At 37.3% G+C, this 20,217-nt stretch overlaps 1 protein-coding gene across 2 annotated transcripts in view; it reads left to right on the top strand.

The window, feature by feature from the left end:
• The first annotated feature begins 256 nt into the window (after positions 1-256).
• The window catches only part of LOC116713464 (semaphorin-4G-like), a 33,562-nt gene continuing 13,601 nt past the window's right edge, over positions 257-20,217 (top strand). For both annotated transcript variants that reach the window (XR_004337871.1, XM_032553634.1), the window contains exons 1-7: positions 257-535; positions 8,063-8,346; positions 16,643-16,791; positions 18,492-18,554; positions 19,294-19,392; positions 19,584-19,677; positions 19,758-19,871. Coding sequence is in view for 1 of the 2 variants with exons in the window: in XM_032553634.1 (XP_032409525.1) it covers positions 8,217-8,346; positions 16,643-16,791; positions 18,492-18,554; positions 19,294-19,392; positions 19,584-19,677; positions 19,758-19,871 (649 nt within the window). In the remaining variant the exon portion in view is untranslated. The remainder of the gene's footprint in view (positions 536-8,062; positions 8,347-16,642; positions 16,792-18,491; positions 18,555-19,293; positions 19,393-19,583; positions 19,678-19,757; positions 19,872-20,217) is intronic.

Genomic DNA, 20,217 nt, shown 5'->3' with positions numbered 1-20,217 from the left:
ACACAAGAACCATCTCTGAAGTAAATCTCATTTTATCTAATAGGCCACAATAATACTACTACCAGTCAAAGATTATTACTTCCAGAGTTTGAAATTCTCAGACACACTAAAATACTCCTAAAATACTCCTTAATTACATAGATCAAATGCATTAATCTATGTAATTCTCAAAGTAAACGCTAGGGGTCAGTGTCTCACCACTAGGGGGGATAGTCTGCGTCCACCTTTATCACTTTTACCGCAACTCGCTGCGCTTCCTGCACCTGGTAATATTACCTTGGAAAGTAGGCTAGTAACCCATGAGGTTTCGCATAATAACATAACGTTTCATTATTGAGAACAGGAAAAATAAAGGGCTTCAGAGGTTAATAGAAAGAAAGTGAAAAGAGGGCGGGACACCTGATGACGGTAGCCGAGCGGAGAAGCTGTTGAGTATTAGTCGCTGTTTGAGAGTGAGCGGCTAAAGTCCACTTGGATTATGACAAGCTGGAAACGGATAAATCCATTTTCTCGAGGAATCGGGACACGAATTTAGGTAAGATACACTAAATCTTACACGAAAATAGTCTTATTCGGGGGGGTTCTGGTTTATTGTGGTACTTTTAATTGTTACTCTGACAATTTCCTATCATGATCAAATTCTAGACACATTATTGTCATGTTTGTTTCTTTATTTTCTTTTTTCCAAACAACATATAGGCTATTCTCTTGAATCGATGTGGAACAAGTATTTTATCGTGAGGGATATTAATTTAACATAGGGTGACACCTCACTATATTCCCCGCAGTGTGTTTAAATTGCATGTCTGTATAATGAAAACATCCATTGACCCTTTGTGTCTCTCTCTGCATGACTGCGGTGTTAAGTAATCTAGACTTTTCAGGGGTGACTTTTAGTAATTTTACATTTCCCAGACCTATCTATGCAGGATCCACATATGAAGGAGACAGCTGAGAGCATGCACTGTAAACACACAAGGTGCAGGAGGAGCATAGATCTTTCAAAGTGTGTTACCCAGTCATCATCTGGACAGTGTCTTACATGCCAGCTAGTAATTAAGCTCCCAGAGAAGCGCATGTAAACCAAATAAACTCCATTATCTACTCTTTAATGGAGATTCTTGGCTTGATTGATCAGCCTGGTAACATTTATAGAGCTGGTTTCCAACTCTTTTGTTATCTAGATGTTTGCTTGGACTCTTTCAGAGAGTCTTTGATCTGATCTTTAAGTTCTGAGTGAGTCAACATCCTGCAGTTTCTTCTTATTAGGAGTCCAAAGGGCCAGACCTGATAAATACTGATGGCTAAAATAAATTTTGACTGTAAAAAACATCTAGTTTCAAGTAGGAGTAAGTCATCCGGCCACATTGCCACTTGTAAACATGGTAAGGGCCCACATGAGATTTTAATACTGTGATAACCTTAACTAATTTTAGGGTATTTAAACAAACAAACAACAAAAACAACTTAAATATGTAACATAATCTAAAAATATTTTTAAAAGACAGAAGGGATGACTTTTTACGACTGAAGAAACTGAACATGTTTCTGAACATGTTTCTGCAGTTTCTTGTAGATGAAGAAACTATTAATTCTTCAGCTACAATAATAGATTTGTTACTGTTTTTTAAATAACGTAACTTAAAACATGTTGTTGTTTGTTCTTTTCATTCATAGACCTAGGCACCAGAATAAAATTAGAATATTCACCTCCTAAAATTAGCTGTACTTTTGTGCAAAAGCTTGTGTATTGTCAGAGTATTATGCCTCTTGGTTTTCCTGCTCTTTATAGTTTGTATTAGATAATTAATTAGTCAAGCTGTCTTCTCAGATTGAAAATCTGCAGTTGTCTGCTTGATAGACATGCTGCTCTATCTTGTTTGTTATATTTTTTTAAAGCAACATTAAATAATTTTTGGAGCAATGTTCTTTCTGGTGAAGATATTTTATATTTCTCCAGCTCTCTAATTCAGAATTATTAGAAAGTCCTCAGAGGTCCTTCAGTGCAACATTTGTCAATAATTACTATTCTAAATTTCTGACCAATTGCACAATATTTGACACCCCACAAGAACAATTTCTGCCCAGAATGTTTGTCATTGCTGCAAGAGTAAAATTATGTAATTTTGTTCTTGCAGCTTTGGGAAAGAGCATTCTGGTGAAGTATGTATGATTTTTCATATGTGACATTTCGTAAATTCAAATTCAGTCAAATTCAATATCCTTATGTATAGAAATTTAAGCACGCTACAAATAAATTAATAACAATGAGTTATTGTAGTTTGATCAGGCGTCATAAGCCCATATTTCGTAATAGTCAAAGGACCCAAACTGGGATCAGAACTCCAATCAATGAGAATAGGATGAGGAATAAAATCTTTAGTTATTTGCACTGTTGGCTGTCAGCAGGAAATCCCGGGCTCCTTCCGCATGAAGTTTGCATGTTCTCCATGAGCAGGCATGGGTACTCTTCGGGTACTCCAGCTTCCTCCCACCGTCCAAAAGCATTTTAGACCTACTGTTTTCTCCAAGCTGTCCTTAGGAGTGACTGTGTGCCAGACCAGAGACCTGCAGTCTACTCTGCCTCTTACTAACCAAGCACAAGAGCACAAGAATAATGGGGTAAAGACCATTAATGAATGGATGGATATGATCATTTTTAGGACTCTTTGTCCTCACCATTTAGCAAAAATACTTAATAAACATTTATTCAAGAAATGGCTGTGAAAAGGTTTGTTGAGAAGTGTGAAATGGAAATAGGATGGGGTGAAATGTCAACATGTATGTGAGTGATCGGCAAAGGGGGGAATTAACCTGGAGTCATCTGGACTGTTTCAAGATAAAAGGATGTTGCTGATTAACGCAAAAACACCCAAGTCTGCATGTGGTCATTTTAGTATTTTTGCAAGTAAATAATTAGGGACCCTAACACACCCTTTAGCTGTTTTAGCTATCTTGTTTTTTTTTCTTTAGCTATAAATCATATCTGCAATACCCGACTATAAGATTATTATATTCACAGAAGATGCAAGTCCCTGTATGCCCTCAGAAATTATGAATTTAAGGCCAGCGACTCTTGATGGGTTTTTAGGCTGATATCACACCTGAAATGGAAAGAGAAGCTTATTTCTGTTATATAAAACAGGAATAATTTTTTCTAAACAAATGATGGCAAACAGCATCTCAGTGAGAGAGCTTTGTCTTCAGCTAACCCTCTGTATCAGAATAACTCTAGTGTTGGAGATGGATGTACAGAGCTCAGTGTTTTATTCACCACTGCGCCTGTAAAACATGTAAAGCTGCAGAATTGTGAACAAGTACCGTTCAGTTCTGCTGGCTTTAAAGCCGTCTATCTATTGGTTGAAGCACAGCTCAGTAACTTTGACTGTAATCTTTTCTTTGCTTTGTTGCTCAGGCACATTCATGTACGCTGAGAAATTCAGCTTTATATGTTCTTTAGGATAAGTGGTGTCTGTTAAGGGAGCTGTCACCACCGTGCTCCACTGTTTAAGTCCATGGACACTTTATGGTTGCTTGACAAAATCATTTCTGTGAATGAATGTCACAGGACAGAGAGCATGTTGGGGGCTGAGATCAGCAGCTTAGAAAGGTCACCTGGCTCCATGTTTTCTCACATTTTTGGCTTATTGCTTGGTTGCCAGCCTGCAAATTAAAGTTTCCTGAATTGTTGAGTTTCAGGCCAGAAAGATGAAATCAGAAATATTTGACCATAGAGAGTGGTGAAAATTGAGTAATTGCTCTCTGCAATTTTATTTCCCGCTTTCTCTTTTCTGTTATTTTCAAATTTCATTTACCCATAAAGAACTGCTCTTCCTTATCAGGACCATTATAGGATGCTGATTGCCTGACTGCTTTTAGATCAAGACAATCTGTTTTACAGAGTCCATGAGATAAGTGAATGATTAATAAAAGTGTCCCTGAATGCAACTTCTTCTGTTTTCTTGTTGTTGGCTTTTTTTTAGATGACACTCACACAAGATTGAGAAATCTTACAAATCATTACAGCTGACATCCATTGGGGGGATTTATGGCTGGAGTAACTGCTCCTCAGCAGAGTAAATTTGTAACATTAGTGAAATGGGAATAGTTCCCAAATGCAGAAACTCATAAAAAGTAGCCGCACTTTTATAGATTAAGTTTGACATTCCACTTTTCTTGTTCTTAGGGGACCATAAGAAATCTAAAAGTCACATTTTTGAAGCCATCAACTTGAGTTTAATTTCCCGTTGGTTCTAAATTAACATCCTTTTGCAGAGATCAATAAGCCTTCACTGTAACGTCTCAGTTGATTTAATTTTTACTTCAGACATTCTGTGTTTATTACACTAAGACATCTAAAGCTTGAGGGTCCGCTGGTTGAAATGATTCTTCCTAGTGCCAATTATTAAAGCTGCTGAGCTTTTTATTACGGTACTTAAGATATTGTACATGTGGTGTTTGTTTTTCTTTGCAAAGCCGTCACAAACCCAAAGTGGAAGTTTTGCAAGGCGGTGAGACAATAAAATGGCAACATATACAAGCAGAGCCAGCGTGTTTTTGAGGACATAATTTAAATTAATTTCCTGTTTTTTATTGTTGTTTTGCATTCTTGCCTTTAGGTTCCTTTGGCAGTGAGTTTCACACAATAACATTGTCAAAACAGTACTGAATAAATGATTTACATTGCAAATAGAGCGTTTGCAAAATTGCAGTTGCAAAGGACTGCTTTGACATCTGGTTGGATGTAATCTTTTAAGTACTGTGCATCAACACTCTGAATCCTAAGAACTTTTTTCAACTGGCTTTGATGGACACACCATCACTATAATCAGCAATAGTCTCACAATGAAATGGTTTCCTGACATCATACAATTCTAATTACAAATTCATTAGCAAATCAAATGTTAATAATGTTAAGTATAGCTATGTTTTTTTTTTAGATTCTTACTGCATAAAAACATGAAAGTAAACATGATATTTAAATAAACACTCCAAATAAATATAGATAACATGATGTGACTGTTTCTATTTAGAACAGAAAAACAATAATTGTTCTTATTGCTGCACAAAAACATAATAATTATCACAGCTTTAATGTCTTTACCATATCTTTTTAACATTGAGTTAATATTGAAAATAAAAATCTGCTAAAATTAGTCCAGTCAGACAACTCCAGTGTAAATACATATTTAATAGTTATCATAATGATTACACTGGTCTCATCAATCCGTGGCCATGCTACTAGGAGTGATGAGAACCTGCCAAACACCTGAACATATCTTCTGCATGTCAGGAGGTGAGGATCTCTGACCTTTAAGAACCAAGCAGAATTTGAAAACAGCAGCAGGGCTTGCTTGCAGCCTAACTGGTCTGCTCAGACTTGTAAGGTATGGTTCCTGTATTCTGCAGAGAGTGTTAAATATCACATGTAAAGGAGGAACAAAACTCACTTGCTTTATTTGGCATTTATAGGCATGACATAACATCAGTATTGACATCGGTATCAGTTAATGTACTGGTCTGTCTAACTGAAGCAGAGAAGCTATTCCAGCGGTGAAATCTTTATTTCACGGGTTAGGAAAATATATGTAATATTGATCAATGTTGGTTATCGGCTATAACAGCAATGTTGAATATTGATAGCAGCCTAAATGTTCCCTAGCTTGTTACAGGGAATATTATACCTTATTGTCATTCTGGTCTAATAAACTGATATTAATTTGGTAATTTGTTAGGCTTAATGTTTGGAACAAGACTTTACGGTTTGAGGTTTATCACGAATGTTGTCATAGTTTACCATCTGTAGTTAATTGTTTTTAGGTTTTGTGGCACTTGTTATGTTTACTCAGTTTGTTACATTTACTCAGACATTAAATCAGCATGAAGAGAAGGAGTGAATGTCCCAAGATTGGGAATTGAATCAAAGATGGCTACATTGAAGCATAAATATTTCCAAGGGTCTGAAGTTGTCTTTTTTGGAAACTTACAAGCTAAGTGTAGGAGCCTTCTTTCAGAGACCTTCAGCTAATTCCTACACAATGTTGGTGTGTAAATGAAGGCAGCTAACTTATAAGGAATCCTGATAATCCGCCAATCAATACTTTCCCAACAAAGCAGAGAGTTTTCTTCTATAAATACCCGCAGATCGCTGTTGCATCATCATGTGGCTGACTACTAATCTCAGTTTACTTTGGCTTGTCAAAGAGGTGGTTTAGTTTGACCTTCTGTTAAGAAGAAATGATACATTACCACAAAAAAAAACAAAAAAGCAAGAACAAGCTCCAAACCAAAGACATCACAGGTTTACTCCCTGTCCTTTCTACCTTTGGAAGTGATTTTTCTTGTTTAGGAACGTGATGATGCAACTTTTTCCCAAACGCAAAGTCTGACAGAGCCCATATTTTCTCTTTGTGACAATAAAACTCAAGTTTCTGATTCTTTGTATTGCTGTCACCATCACAGATATAGTGCATCGCTCTTGCTGCTGCATTATTGTCAGGTCTAAATACCTATTAGAGACAATTTAAACAAATACAGGAAAGACAAGAGAGTTAGATTCTGTTATACTCGCGAGGAGAGCAGACAGAGATGTGCTTTTAGTCACAAATCTCCAACCACTCTGCAACACATCTGTCTGTTCCTCTCTTTTATTGATCTTTAGGAAACCCTGCCACACGGGGCGCTGCAACTCTAAAAGGGTGGAGTCAAAACATGGTTGCAGCGCTAAATAACATTCACTAATCTAGACACATGTTATCTATACTCTAAATCTTTCTTTCTCCAGACACGTTGCATAGCTTCAAAGCAACGGCTTTGTATCACAAAGAAGCACAGAGCAGAGTTTATTGTCAGGCATGTAAAACTCTGCTGGGAGCAATTAACACCTCTGTCTTGTAGGAAGTCCTGCAAGGCAACAGCTGCTAAGAGTAGCTGTTACCTCTATTTCCCAGGGAAGTCTCAGGATAGAATCAAAGTTATTTAACACACAGAAACATTATCTAAAATGTAACTACAAAGCTACATGATACAACAAATATTTGATAATTACTAATACAATTTTCCTAACAATTATGCAACGTTAAAGCCAGTTGTCATGGTGTTAGCCTTGGAGAACTACAGAGACTTTCTGTAAAGGTGTAGTCACTGCCTCCACTACCAATAGCTTTACTTTTCAACCTGTTATATATTTTTTCTTTTTATCTTTCTCATTTTTGATCAAAAGATTAATGCTGTGCCTGGTTTCGTGTCTGTGTGGTATATTAAGCAAAAACTCTGGACTCTCGGCTTGAAGGACTTGGACATGATTTGTTTGATGGAAAGTGCTGAAGAGTGTGGCTGCTTACATTGGGATCTGGGAGCAGTTAGTGTCTCTCTCCTTTACTGCTTAAAAGAGAGGCAGTAAATGAAAGAGAGATATTACCATTACTGCAAATAAGGTTGGACAAGGCTTGCGCTGCTCCTCAGAGTGTGTGCCAGTGTTTTCTCTCTGTCAGTCGGTGAGGGCACTGGTGCATGGGATACACACAAACAATTCATCCCTTTCCTCCTCTCGCTATCACATCTTCCACTGCTCCTGAAGAGGGTCTTACTCTGCAGAAGCAACATTGGCATTCACGTCACAGCACACACACACACACACACACCCCTACACAATTCGAAGAGATGATCATATTTCACCATTCATCCATTCGTGGGTTTGTCTCCTCTAAGGTACGTGCACTGTTGAACTGGTTTCACCTCATATCGATCTAGATTACTCTTCTCTGCAGCTTAACCCTCAAGTTTAGGGTTGGGATGTTGACGCATACATGTTTCTGTTTTCAGTTGTGTTTTTTTATTAAATTATGAGATTGCTGTTCTCTTAATCAATGCTCTGAGAGTTTGGAGCACATGATATGTTTTAATTGATCAAATGCACTTTCTATGTATTTCTTGGAACAACCTATGCATCAGCTCATTTGTTGTGACTGAACCCTGCTGCACCAACTTTTTCTCCCTATTTTGCCATTCTCAATCACAGACTATTAACTCCACTGGCTCTGTGTGCGTTTTACTATTTCAGGCTTCTTCCCTCCTTGCTTCTGCACACTGAAGGAACCCCGCAGTGAAGGAAAAGAGTAACAGCCCACGAGTGTTTGTCTGAAGAGGTGACAGTCTTTGTGCACACATCCGACCTGTTAAAGGAGAGCTTCTACCCTAAGAGACGCCCAGCAGAGATGCGGGGAGCTCACTTCATGGCAGCGATGCTCCTTTTGCTCACTTCATTGTGTGCAGTGGCGAATGGCTTTCCATTCAGAACGCCTCTGGACCTGGACGTGACTCCACGTGTCACCGTCCTGAACAGCGGTAAGGATGTCTGCTGAGATTTACATTCATGGTTTTTGCAATCTGAAAATATTCTCCAGAAGAATGTTTGAGAATATTCTGTGATTAGTATTTTACTGTAGTGTTTCCATCTCTCAGGGTGTTTCTTAGCTTGTAACCTGGCATGAACCAGTGTTAAATTTTCTCTGTGTGATAACCATGTGTAAAAACACCAATACCGATGTTAACTAATTTATTTCATCTGTTACATTAATATATTGTCATTGTTAGGAATGGACCAGTTACTGGTCTGGTATACCATAAATGTCAAAGATTTGACATTCAAATCTTTAATCTTACCATCCCTACGGTTCAAAGTCCTTTTTATTAAACAATGCAGAAAGTCCCAGAATGAGCCAGATTTCCTCTGTATATATGGATTATAGAATAACACAATGCTTCCCTTTACCCACCTGTTGCTCTGCGCCACGCATCACCTGGCATAAAAAGACGCTACACATTTTCCTGGCTTGCAAAGCATTAAATTTGATCTGTTTGGAGGTATTTTTGATTACAGTCTTGGCATAACTAAAGCAGCTCTACCCTTCACGCTTATCCAGGTAATCTTGCTTTAAAGCTAGAGTTGGTAAGTTTCAAGTGGCATGACTGTTAAGCAGCTGACTGCAGGCTCTTCCTCAGCTGATAGCCCATCTAATTAACCAGCCGATGTCAGGTTGTGTGCTTTACTCTGTAAAATGAAGACAAGCCTAGAAGTACATTTCTGCACAATAAGAAATTGAAAATCATTGAAATAATTGAATTCAATAGTTTGTGTTTGTTATCTTCGTTACAGTTAGCATGTGTGACTAACTTCTCATGTAACTTTCCTAGTTCTGTGCTGCTGTTAAGAAAAGCTCATGCTCATATATTTTTATTATCATCATTATTATGAGGACAAGGGTTGAGGAATATCAAACCATTTCCAATGCTTTTAAGTTTGCAACAATTTTCTTATACCAAAGGTGAATGTGAGCAAATGATGACCAAGGGTTTAAGACCATCTAAAATTTACCTAAAAGCTTTAATTTCTTTCATTTCTTTCCCCCCATTCAAAGTTTGAATAATATTGAATGCCACTTCGGGCTCAGTTAAATAATAAAAAACTTCATGCAAAATTTTAACAGTTAAAATTTTAATGTTTTGACCTTGTATTTTTAAGATCTTTTTTTGCCGCTTCTTTCTTTCACACCTTAAAATGGCTCCATTCTTGTTTTTTTTTCTTTCCTTCTTTAACCATCTCAGTTATTCACTCCTGTGAATAAACATTGTATCTCTTCCTTTGACAGTGATGATTTTTTTTACTCTTCTTGTGCTTAGTGGTGATAATTATTTACTTACCTTGTGAGCGATGGCATGTAGCCTGAGGTGCGGTGGAGACACAAGCAGATGTGTGAATTGCTTTCTCTTGGATCCCTGCAGAGGATCCAGGGTGTCTGACTTCGCTGAGAGTAGTCGAGAAGCACCGTAACCATGACAACTGTTGTAGTGTGGTGCAAAACGGCGGTATACAATTTTTATCTTAGGACATGTGTAAGGATGTGTGAATCGTTATAACAGGAGTTATTTTTTGATACTTTTTTGAAAATTTCTTAATGCAACTTACAGAGTTTTTCAAGTGATTCCACTTGTTTCTAAACAGTTTTATTTCTTTGAATATTTCCCATTACTCCTCTTTATTTAAACCCCTCTTGGTGACTATGTGTAGCTCATTTTTATAATTTGTGCTCGTTCAACCTTTCAACCCTCTTAAACAAATTCTTTTTAATCCATTCCTCTTGTCTGCTTAGATCTCTAAGTCAACATAAATATCCTTTTCTGTATTTTTTCCTTGGTGTCACCTTAGTTGTTGCTGACTGTTCTCCTTTCACTGTATTACGTTATTAAACTGATACTGTGCCTTGAAAAATAATTTATATTTCTCTAACTTTCTTACATTTTGTTGCTTCCCAATCATAAATTTGAATGTGTGTTATTGTAACCTTTTGTAGCAGTTCAACACAAAGCAAACAACTTCAGCAGAAGTTGAACCCTGAACCTGCTCTCCCTTACATAACGGCAGACCCTAGATCGATATTAAAATGATATAGCTGTAACCAAATTCATGTTAGAATGGCCTAGTCAAAATCTAGATAAGTCTAATTGAGAATGTGTGAAAGTTACTTTTTGCTGTCTTTACATCTGCAAAACTGGCAGCTAATACCCTACAGACTTGCAGCTGTAATTGGAGTGAAGGTGATTTAACAAAATATCGACTCAGACTGGCTGAATACAAAGGCATCCCACATGTTTGAATGTATTATTATGCTTCCACTTGATAATAATGAGTGTTTTGCAATCTGCCACATCAAATCCAATTAAATAGAGTTCAGTGTTTGGCTACAATGCGACAAAATGTGAAAAAGTTCAAGGAGTATGAATCTTTTGCCCTTTACTAAAACTCTTTTTTTCCCCTGATACCTTCAATACTTATTTTTTCTGCAATCTAAAACTAAGGCTTTCAAACATGAGTGGTTAGACAAATCATTTGTGCATACAAACATTTCAACTTTACTATTTTCTCTTCAAAAAAAGAACAAAAAAAATCATGTTAGGTGAAAATGTTTTAGGTTTATCAATTTAAATAAATTTCCAACCATTTGGGTGATGGGGAGACTTTTAAATGGAGAAAAAAACGCGAGAAAGCCTCTCCTAATTTAAACCTGTCAGGTGTTGTGATAATTTGCTCTGAGATTCATGGAAATGTCAGAAAGGTGAGCAGTAAACACGTCTGTCGGCAGAGCATGAGCTTGTGCGTTGTGCTGTCACGTCACAGTCCAATGCTTTGAAGTTCAATAAGTGTGTGTGTGTGTGTGTTTGTATGCTTGGCGTGCACGTGCGTGTGTGGGTGTGTGTTTCCTTGAACGCAGTGTACTGCGCTGATCAGCTGAGGTCCCTCCAAGTGTTTGCTCAGTAAATAACATCACTGTGGCTCCTCTCTGTGACTGGCTCAAACCTTTTTGTTTCACAACCCGACTCAGACAGCCTTTTCTGCAATGCTCTTGTAAGCCAAAGCTAAAAATGTGCTTTTGGGACTTATTATTGTAAAGCAGCCCTGATAAATTTCTCTGTGGTGTGCCACACTCCCAGTGAGAATGTTTTGAGGTTCTTTACTCCTGCTGTCAAGTCCTCACTCAAACAACATGTCATGCGTCTTAATGCTTGGATTGCTTAGAGGAAAAGTCAGCTTTTTTTTCAGTCATAATGCATTGTCTTCTCCCATAATGAGATGCTCATACTGTGTAGGAGAAGTTCTTGTTCTGAAATCCCCCAGAGAACGAGAACTCTTCTTGTTTCTGCTGAGAATAAAGGATAAAAGTAGACACCTGAAGACCCGGGAGCAGCTCAGGTTAGGAAATGACTTCTGCTCAGCTGAACAGAGAGCATTGTGTTTCAGAGCAGCTGATAGGAATCTTAATGACAGCTTCCGTGATAACCATGCAATATTCAGAGGGAAGTGAATTGACTGTGGCTGGTGGATTCATGACACATTTCTTTTTGGCTACATCGTTCTCTGGCAGGCATGAGAAGTAGATTGTCTTTGCATTTATATGGCTTAATTGCCGTCAAAATTACCGCACCTGATCGTAGAAGCTGCTCAGCATCAATCTCTGCGGGTATTTTAATTAGACACTGACTTAGCTGTACATCACAAGCTGCTTCCAAATATTGCTTTGGTTCTTACAGGCTCAGAGATGTCTGTGTGTATTGACACTGGTGTCATGTTTACTCAGGCTAAGTGGACTCTTGATAGATTATATGTTTAGAACTTGCACAACTTTCTGCTGCAAGCAAGTTTCTAACATCTGTTGTTAGTGTCTGCGTGTGAACACATATTGTACTGAATGTCTTCATGTGACCTCATTAGTATCTTGGACTGTCAAGCAGATCCATCCAAATATAGCTTGGAAAACCGGAGAGTGACATGCAGCTAAAACCAGGAATTTAGATACCTATAGCACCATTTGTACACAATCTGTAATATCTTTGCTAATGTTTTTTGATGAAATTTTGTGTCAGTATTTCCATCTAATGTTATTTTCTTAATTTGTCATCTATTCTGTAAATTGCATCAGTTCACTTTGCACCAAAACAGCCTTAAAACATGATGCCACCAAACCCGTGCACCACAACTATGTTCTCAGGTTTGCAAGCTTCCCCTCTTTTTCCTTCAGGTGTAACAATGTTTATCTTGGCCAAACATTTCAACTCCAGGTTAATCAGACCACAGGATGTGTCCAGAAATCAGTCAATTGCAGACTTACCTGGTTTTTTATGCTGGTTGTAGCATAATCGATCCTTCCTCTGTGAATGCATTCTCAACTTCAGACAGCATCTTCACAAGGTCTTTTGGTTACCTTGATGCAGATGCAGTCATCTGCATGCAGATTTTCAGTCATCCTCGACATGGTGGTCTAGTCGCACAATAAACTGCTTGGCAGGAAACAGTGTTCACGTTGAACTGTTTTGTGTGTGACACCGAGTTGATAAGGTGTGCAGTGGCTGCCGTGGTGGTGAAGAAACAGTGCAATGTCCCCAATTATCTCATTAAACTTGCCAGTATTTTGGATTGTGGGAAATGAAGGAATTTGTCACGAAAAACTTGGGAAATCGGTATGCTCAACTATGAAATCTCAACCATCTGCTGACACTTTGTGATGACTCCTTTATAAATGAAGGCAACTGGACTTCTGTTGGTATCTTGAAGATGTTTCACCTCTCATCCAAAAGTCTTTTAGTTTTAAAACTTTAGTTTCAAAAATCTGGCTTATAAACTGTTCTCACGAACAATCACACTGAATGGCAGTAGAGTGCACTAATGACCACTACCCTCTCAAATAGAGGGAATAGCCAGGTTTTCATGTGATCTTGATGGCCTCATTAGTGAAAACAATGGCCTCATTAAGGATTTATTGCTCCAAAATGTTCCAAAAGCTATTCTGTCACCCTGTTTAAAAAGCTAAATTACCTTTTAATGAAATTTCTGATGAATTGCCAAAGTGAGTGGAGTTTTGCACACACAGTAAAACAGTTCTGCTCACTGGGCTACCAACACTTTTTTCTTAGTAGTACGGAAGAAACACATTTTCCTTTTAGGAGGAATGTGTGGAAATTACTGAAAAATGAGAGCAGACGGGTCAGTTTCTGCTGTCAAGGTATTGACACTGGTGCCAAGGTGCTAAACAGCCATGTGTCAAACTTGCCTCAGTCTATTTGCAGATCAGTGTACTTTTAATGAAATGCCAGGAAATTTTCAGCTGTTTCATGAAGCAGCGCTTCACTTTCCCTCCCCCACCTGTTGCTGCACACTGCTAGATGATCCAACGTTTTTCCCTCACTTACAAAAAAAAAGCTAATTTCACTCCTTCAGAATATTTCTATGTGCAACAGACATGACTTGTCATTGAGTGGAAACTGGGGGTGGGAGGAAACAGGCTGTGTTTTTAAGCAGCTGCTTGCAGGGTGGCTACTAGAGCCTGACTAATTAACCAGCTTTAAATGGTTTGTTATGCTTGTGTTACTGTTAAAAGAGGAAAAACTGTGAAAATTGATAATACTGAGATAATTAGCACTTGTAAATATTACTCAAATAACTCTGTGTTTATTCAACAGTTTTGCTAAAGTATATGCATCAGAGTCAAAACAACATTAAATAAATGTTAGCTGTGATTCCAGGCAACGTTTTATGCCACTGATTAAAAGGTAGTCATGTGCAGTAAAAAAAAAAAAAAAATAGCTGAGATTTGTGTTCAGAATGCTGAGGATGGACAGGAGCAAGGAGGAGGATATCCATAGGCACCGCTCAAGATGGATAGTTTGGGAATAGAAATATCAAGGTAAAACAGAGTTTGCTTGCACAGAGAGGGAGATATTGGGTATATTTGGAGAAATATGCTGGAGATTGAGCTTCCAGTCAGGAAAGGCCAAAGGAGTGGTGAGAGAGGATATGGAAGTGTTTAGCTTGACAGAAGAAAAATGCAGAGAACATTCTACTGAGGATGTTGGATGAACTCAGATACGATCAGCCTTATATTTTCGTTGGATGCTGCATTTTGGTTGCAGAATAGAATTGGACTTTGTCTTCAAATGTTTGTGCTATTAGTGTAGCACCTTGATTTATAGCCAAGTGATCTGTGTATAAAATTATCCTGACCTTTTCATAGGTTTTGATGAGTGCTGGAAAAATTAATTGGATAAGATCACACCTATCAGGCAGAAACTGCCAGACCAAGTAAATGACACTGATTATCTTTTCATCGTTACAGCTGCTAGTGGGAGGGATACATTAGACAGCAAGTAAATACTGTGTCATTGAAGTTAATATGTTAGAAGCAGGAAAAATGGGCATGGGTAAGAGAGTTTGACAAAGGCCACGTCCCGATGAATCAAACAACTCAGTCATAACGTCACTAACCTGCAGCTCAGGTTAGGAGCTGCAGGTTAGTGTTGCGCATTAACACTAATTAAGTGTTGGGCAGCATCTTTCAAAAGTAGTCCAAGCAACAACAACAACAAAAAAAAACTATGGTGAATTAGTGACAGGGGTTTGGGCAGAGAAGACTGGTCTGGGTGGTTCAATGCAACAAGCAAATTACTTTAAATCAAACTGGTGGTTCTGAGAGAAAGTGCATGAAAGCTCTGACCCACTCTTTTATTTTATTCACTTCTCATGGATGACCGAGTGAATCACTTACCTAGAAATGCATGGTTCCAAGATGTGCTATAGGAACAAAACAAGCCAGCACAAACAGTGTGAGGCTCTGCCGGGCAGCCTTGTGTCCTGCAAGGTCAATGTTACTTACCACCTACATACCACTTACCCGGTGGTAAAATGTGAGTATGCACTATGCGTGATGCATGGGAGTGCTAAAGTTATGGTGGATAAATTACTTCGGCATTTTGTGTAACAGCTGTCCATGTGTAAAGCACTGGATAATGCTCGTTTTACTACTTATGATATTACACTATTTTCTTTTAATACGTATTAAAATACGTCACCATAAATCCGTGACTAAGTCGTATTTATACACCTGCACATTGAAAACCACCCCACCACCTCCAAGCAGGATGGAGGTGGTGGGGTGGAGTCGCCTACAATATGTCCTCATGCACTTCAGAAGTATGTAGTTGCACAGCTGCACCTACCAAAGCATTGTCGCAGACCATTTACATCCTTTCATGTAAATGGTAACCATTGATGACTGTGGCCTCTTTCAACAGGATAATGCACCCTGCCACAAACCAGCGTCTCTTATCCAGCACTGTTTAATCACATAACCTCTTTATTTAATGGCAAGGTCCTTCCCTTGGCTCTCTTCACTACATTCTAGATGGTGGGGACATTGTAACTATGGGAAAGAAAGGAACTAAAAAGAAAAATGTGGATGGATCATATTCAAAATCATCAAGGAAGAAGCTTCAAACATGTTTTTTGGAAAAAAAAAACAAAAAAACCAAACCCATATATTTAACTCAAGTATTTTTCTTCAGACAACTGAATAAAAGTTTCAAATTGTAAAGGAAGACAGGAACAGCAACACCTGCTCTGTGATTTTGCATCAACATTCAAAAATCCTGCTGTGGGAAATCCATCATCCAAGATTAAATTCTGCTTTGCCTTTTTTATCCTCATCCTGTCAGATCAGATTGAGAAAGCTCTCTGTCTCTAGGTTTAATATGTCTTACATGACATGTTTGTGGGCAAAACCCTATCAGATTTTACTTTTTTTTTTTTTTTTATACTTTAATCACCACTCAACAAATATTTTACCTTGCCGTGTACATTATAGCCGTGAAGATGAAAATCTAATGATGGAGAATACCTTTTTCTTCTGAGCCAGGTTATTTTTGAACCTGCATTTGTTCCCATAGAGACAGAGTATAATCAATGGCCCCAGTGAAAAGAGTTTGTGCTTATGCCTAGCAATTAATGTGTGAGGCTGTACAAAAGTGGCTTTTTCTACCGTACCTATTGTTATTTCACAGAAATGTTCCGCAGAAATAAATGAAGGAAGTCCAATTACAATAGAAAGGTTTTGAATGTGTCACCTCTGCAATTTTAGAAGCTCATTCATGAATGGTAAATATTTCTATGCTGCTGATTTCGACTGAGCAAGAGTGGCTTAAAGATGTACTGAAACTTTAGTATGTTTACCAGACATTATTCCTATTTGCAGAATCAGCAGAAACGGAGTCACCTTCATTAAAATCTTGTCCTCTTCTCATCTTCTTTTCCCGTCAGGTCTCGAGGGCTACAGGCGTTTTGAGTCTTCTGCAGTCAACTACAGCACGATGCTGCTGGAGGCTGACAGTGAGCGGCTTTACGTGGGGGCCCGTGGGGCCGTATTCGCTCTGAATGCCTCTGACATCTCAGCCAGCTCCGCTCTCACTGTGAGTTTGTTTATTTGTTGTGTTGCTGCATGTTTTGTGCTCACATGGCATGTATTTTTTTACAGTTTTTGCTGTTTCATTTATGCTCCCCAGTGCAGGAAACTTATGAAAGAAAACATCCAAAATGTTTCATTTTGAGGTCGAAGCAAAGCAGACCACTATTATGCTGCAGCCACTTTAATTGCTGCATACATTTGAGAAAAAGATTTTAATTTGCATCAACATTCTCCTCAGGAATGAACAAATAAAGGAATTTTGCGTTAATTTAATTTGTACATAAATCTCAATGCAGTCTTACCAGATGAATAAATATATATGTAAAAACCCAATACCTAATGTTTAATTCTGTTGTTAATAATTTACTTCAATGATGTTTAATGTTTAAACTGTATTTCCTTGTACTTCCTAGTGCAGGCTTGTTTAGGTCAATGCTGAGCAATAATAAATGATGGTTATAGTTTGACCTAGGTTAGTAGTTAGTATATCTTTACATGTTTTTCTTCTTATTTACTTTAAACTATTGTCTTTACAGTAGGTTACCTTTGTCTTATACATTGAATGAAATAACTCAAATTAAAATTTTAATTTTCTTAAATTTTCAGTTGTTTCATAACTCTAACACTTGTAGTTTTGTCCAGAACAACTATTTCTCACTGTGGATAGGTTTCCTTATTACAGACAGATCCTCAAATTAAAGATTGGATCATTCTGAAATGTTCAGCATGTTATGCTACTGCGATAAAAAGCACCTTTATTGAAAGGTTTATAAAACATCTTTATTTGGCGGTCACATGGAGGATTGTGTAGTCCTGTTTTTATATATACGGTATATATATATATATATATATATATATATATATATATATATATATATATATATATATATATATATATATAACAAAGGCAGAGCAGTAAACGAAAAGTCAATGTTTGTATGGGTGCAGGAATTGTTGCCAGTATTCATGAAGAAGACATTAAACTTTCATCACAGACTTCCTTTGGTGTATTTATGTGGAGAATTGACTGAAACACTCTCATAGTCAAGCTGTTGTAAACATCTCTAGGACTTGTTATGGCTTAGATATTCCTTGAGGTAACTCATAATAAAAAGAGCAATTAAACTATATCCTTAGCTGGTGGCACAATGAACATTACACTTCTTGCTGTTTATGTGTTGAATGTTTTACTCGGCTACCTCAGGCTATATGAAATGCTTCAAATTTGAGTTGTACTTTTAATATTAAGCCAAGAAAAGCCTCTAGGTTTCATAAGATAAGTGTTTCTTAATATTTTATTGGGCTAAAGCCACTAATATGAGCTGTTTTATATACCAGCCTAGAAAAAAAAATATTTGAAGTTATTTTATGACTTTGTCTTGGATTCTTCCACAAAACAATTTGACTCCAATTAGCAAGTGTTTTCTTCCATCTGTTCTGCTCTATGTTTCAAATGTTTTTATGTGTGTGTGTAGCACTGCATTACAAGCGCTCCTGTGCCTCCATCTCCTTTGTGGGCTCAGCTAAATATCTGTTACATAACATAAAACACGTTTGGTTACTCAATAGTAGTCATTTTAGATGCCGGGGTGACAAAAGGGAAATCTATTTTCCATCAATTGTGTGGTAATTTCTTCAATATCCTCAAGTGTTCAATGGTGTGTTTTTTTTCTGTCTTGCTTTATGTTCTTTGGTCTGGTATAGATCGAGTGGGAGGCCTCCACTGAGCAAAAGCTTCAGTGTGTGCTCAAGGGAAAAGACAATAAGGTTGGCTCTTTGTTCTTATTTTAATCCTGTCATTCCTTTTAATTTTTTTATTATTTTTTTTACTGTAATGATAAAAAAAACTAAATTTTCTTAAAAAATGCAGTTGCCAAATTATTCTCTCTCTCTCTTTCTTAGTTAAAATGCTGGTGAAATCTTTAATTCTTCTGGGGAATAAGGCTATTGGCCCATTTTTACATCCTTTCAAAATGTTTGAAGCACTTTATCACCATATCCCGGTGTTATGTGTCAAAATGTTCAATACTCTCTAAGCTTCATCCATCCAGCAGTTTCAAGCTGAAGCAAAGGGATGAAATATAATTAGGAACAAAGGTTAAAAAACTAAATTAAATTAAATCAAATGGTCCAATTGTTTTGGTGCTTAAAAGTGACGTGCCTAAGTATTTGCTTCCTAACATAAGTGGATAATATCCGAAATGTAGCAGATAAATGTAAAATAATTGTCCATATTTAAAATTAACGGCCATTGCTTATTGAGAATAACTTTCCTTATTGGATGTAGCCAATATTACAGAGCTTTTCCTCCAATTAAGCATTTGAATCAAAGAGTAAATTTATATTTAGTGTAATTCATTCTCTAACAAACCAGCACACGTAATATGAATTTCATTAATATGAAATGCTGTTATTTGCTGTAATGTTACATCTGATATTTAAATGCACACATTGTTGTTTGTTCCTTTTATTTTAATTAAGTGTGTTTTTTCTCTTCCTCTTTCAGACAGAGTGTTTCAATCACATCCGCCTCTTGCAGAGGTTTAACTCTACGCACCTGTACATGTGTGGGACTCACGCCTATATGCCCCTCTGTGCATATGTTGTATGTCCATGAATACATTTTCTTTCTTCAGCAATCCACCACATTTATATCACATGTTTTATAGATGGTAGATTCATTTTAAGTTTTAGCTACAAAAACTGCTTTTTTGAGTATTGTTTATTTATTTACTTACTTTTTAAAAAACTAATGTTTTTGGTTTCAAAATAAAAGTTTCTCTGCTTTTCCTTTAGGATGAAAAGAGGTTTGTTATGTCCTCTCAGCCTGAAGAAGGCAAAGATAAATGTCCTTATGGGCCAATAACAGGTTACACTGCCCTCATCTTAGGTAAGCCACATGAAAAATTTCAATTTCATAAAGAATTTGTCTTCAAATTTGGATGACGCAAAACCTTGTTTTTGCTTCAGACCAGCAGATATACACAGCTTCCCGGTATGACTTCTGGAGCTTTCCAGATATTCGCCGAAACGCTCCAACTCCCGCTCTGAAGACAGAGAATGCTCCCACACGCTGGCTGAACGGTGAGATCATTTCCTGAAATAGACGCATTTGATCACGTTTGGATGGCAAGATTGCGCCATCCAAATGTGTTTTAAAGTGTTTTAACATTATGATGGTGTTTCTGGATGGCCCCTAGCAATTTGTTTAACAATGTAATGTTTTTGGTCTTAATGAGAACGAGCACACAGTTAGATTGATTAATAAGTTGATATAGCAAATTTAGTATGTAATGGCACTTTTAATTTTATTACATCTAAACGGGACACAAATACAAATACGTTAAGCAACTCCATACTCCAAAATAGGCAAAAATGTTTGTAGTTAGTACATCAGCTTGCAAATTTATTAGTATTAAAACAATGAAGC

This window comes from Xiphophorus hellerii, chromosome 22 (assembly GCF_003331165.1).
Source record: "Xiphophorus hellerii strain 12219 chromosome 22, Xiphophorus_hellerii-4.1, whole genome shotgun sequence".
Classification (NCBI taxonomy): Eukaryota; Metazoa; Chordata; class Actinopteri; order Cyprinodontiformes; family Poeciliidae; genus Xiphophorus; species Xiphophorus hellerii.
This window is presented reverse-complemented; position numbering and strand designations above follow the sequence as displayed.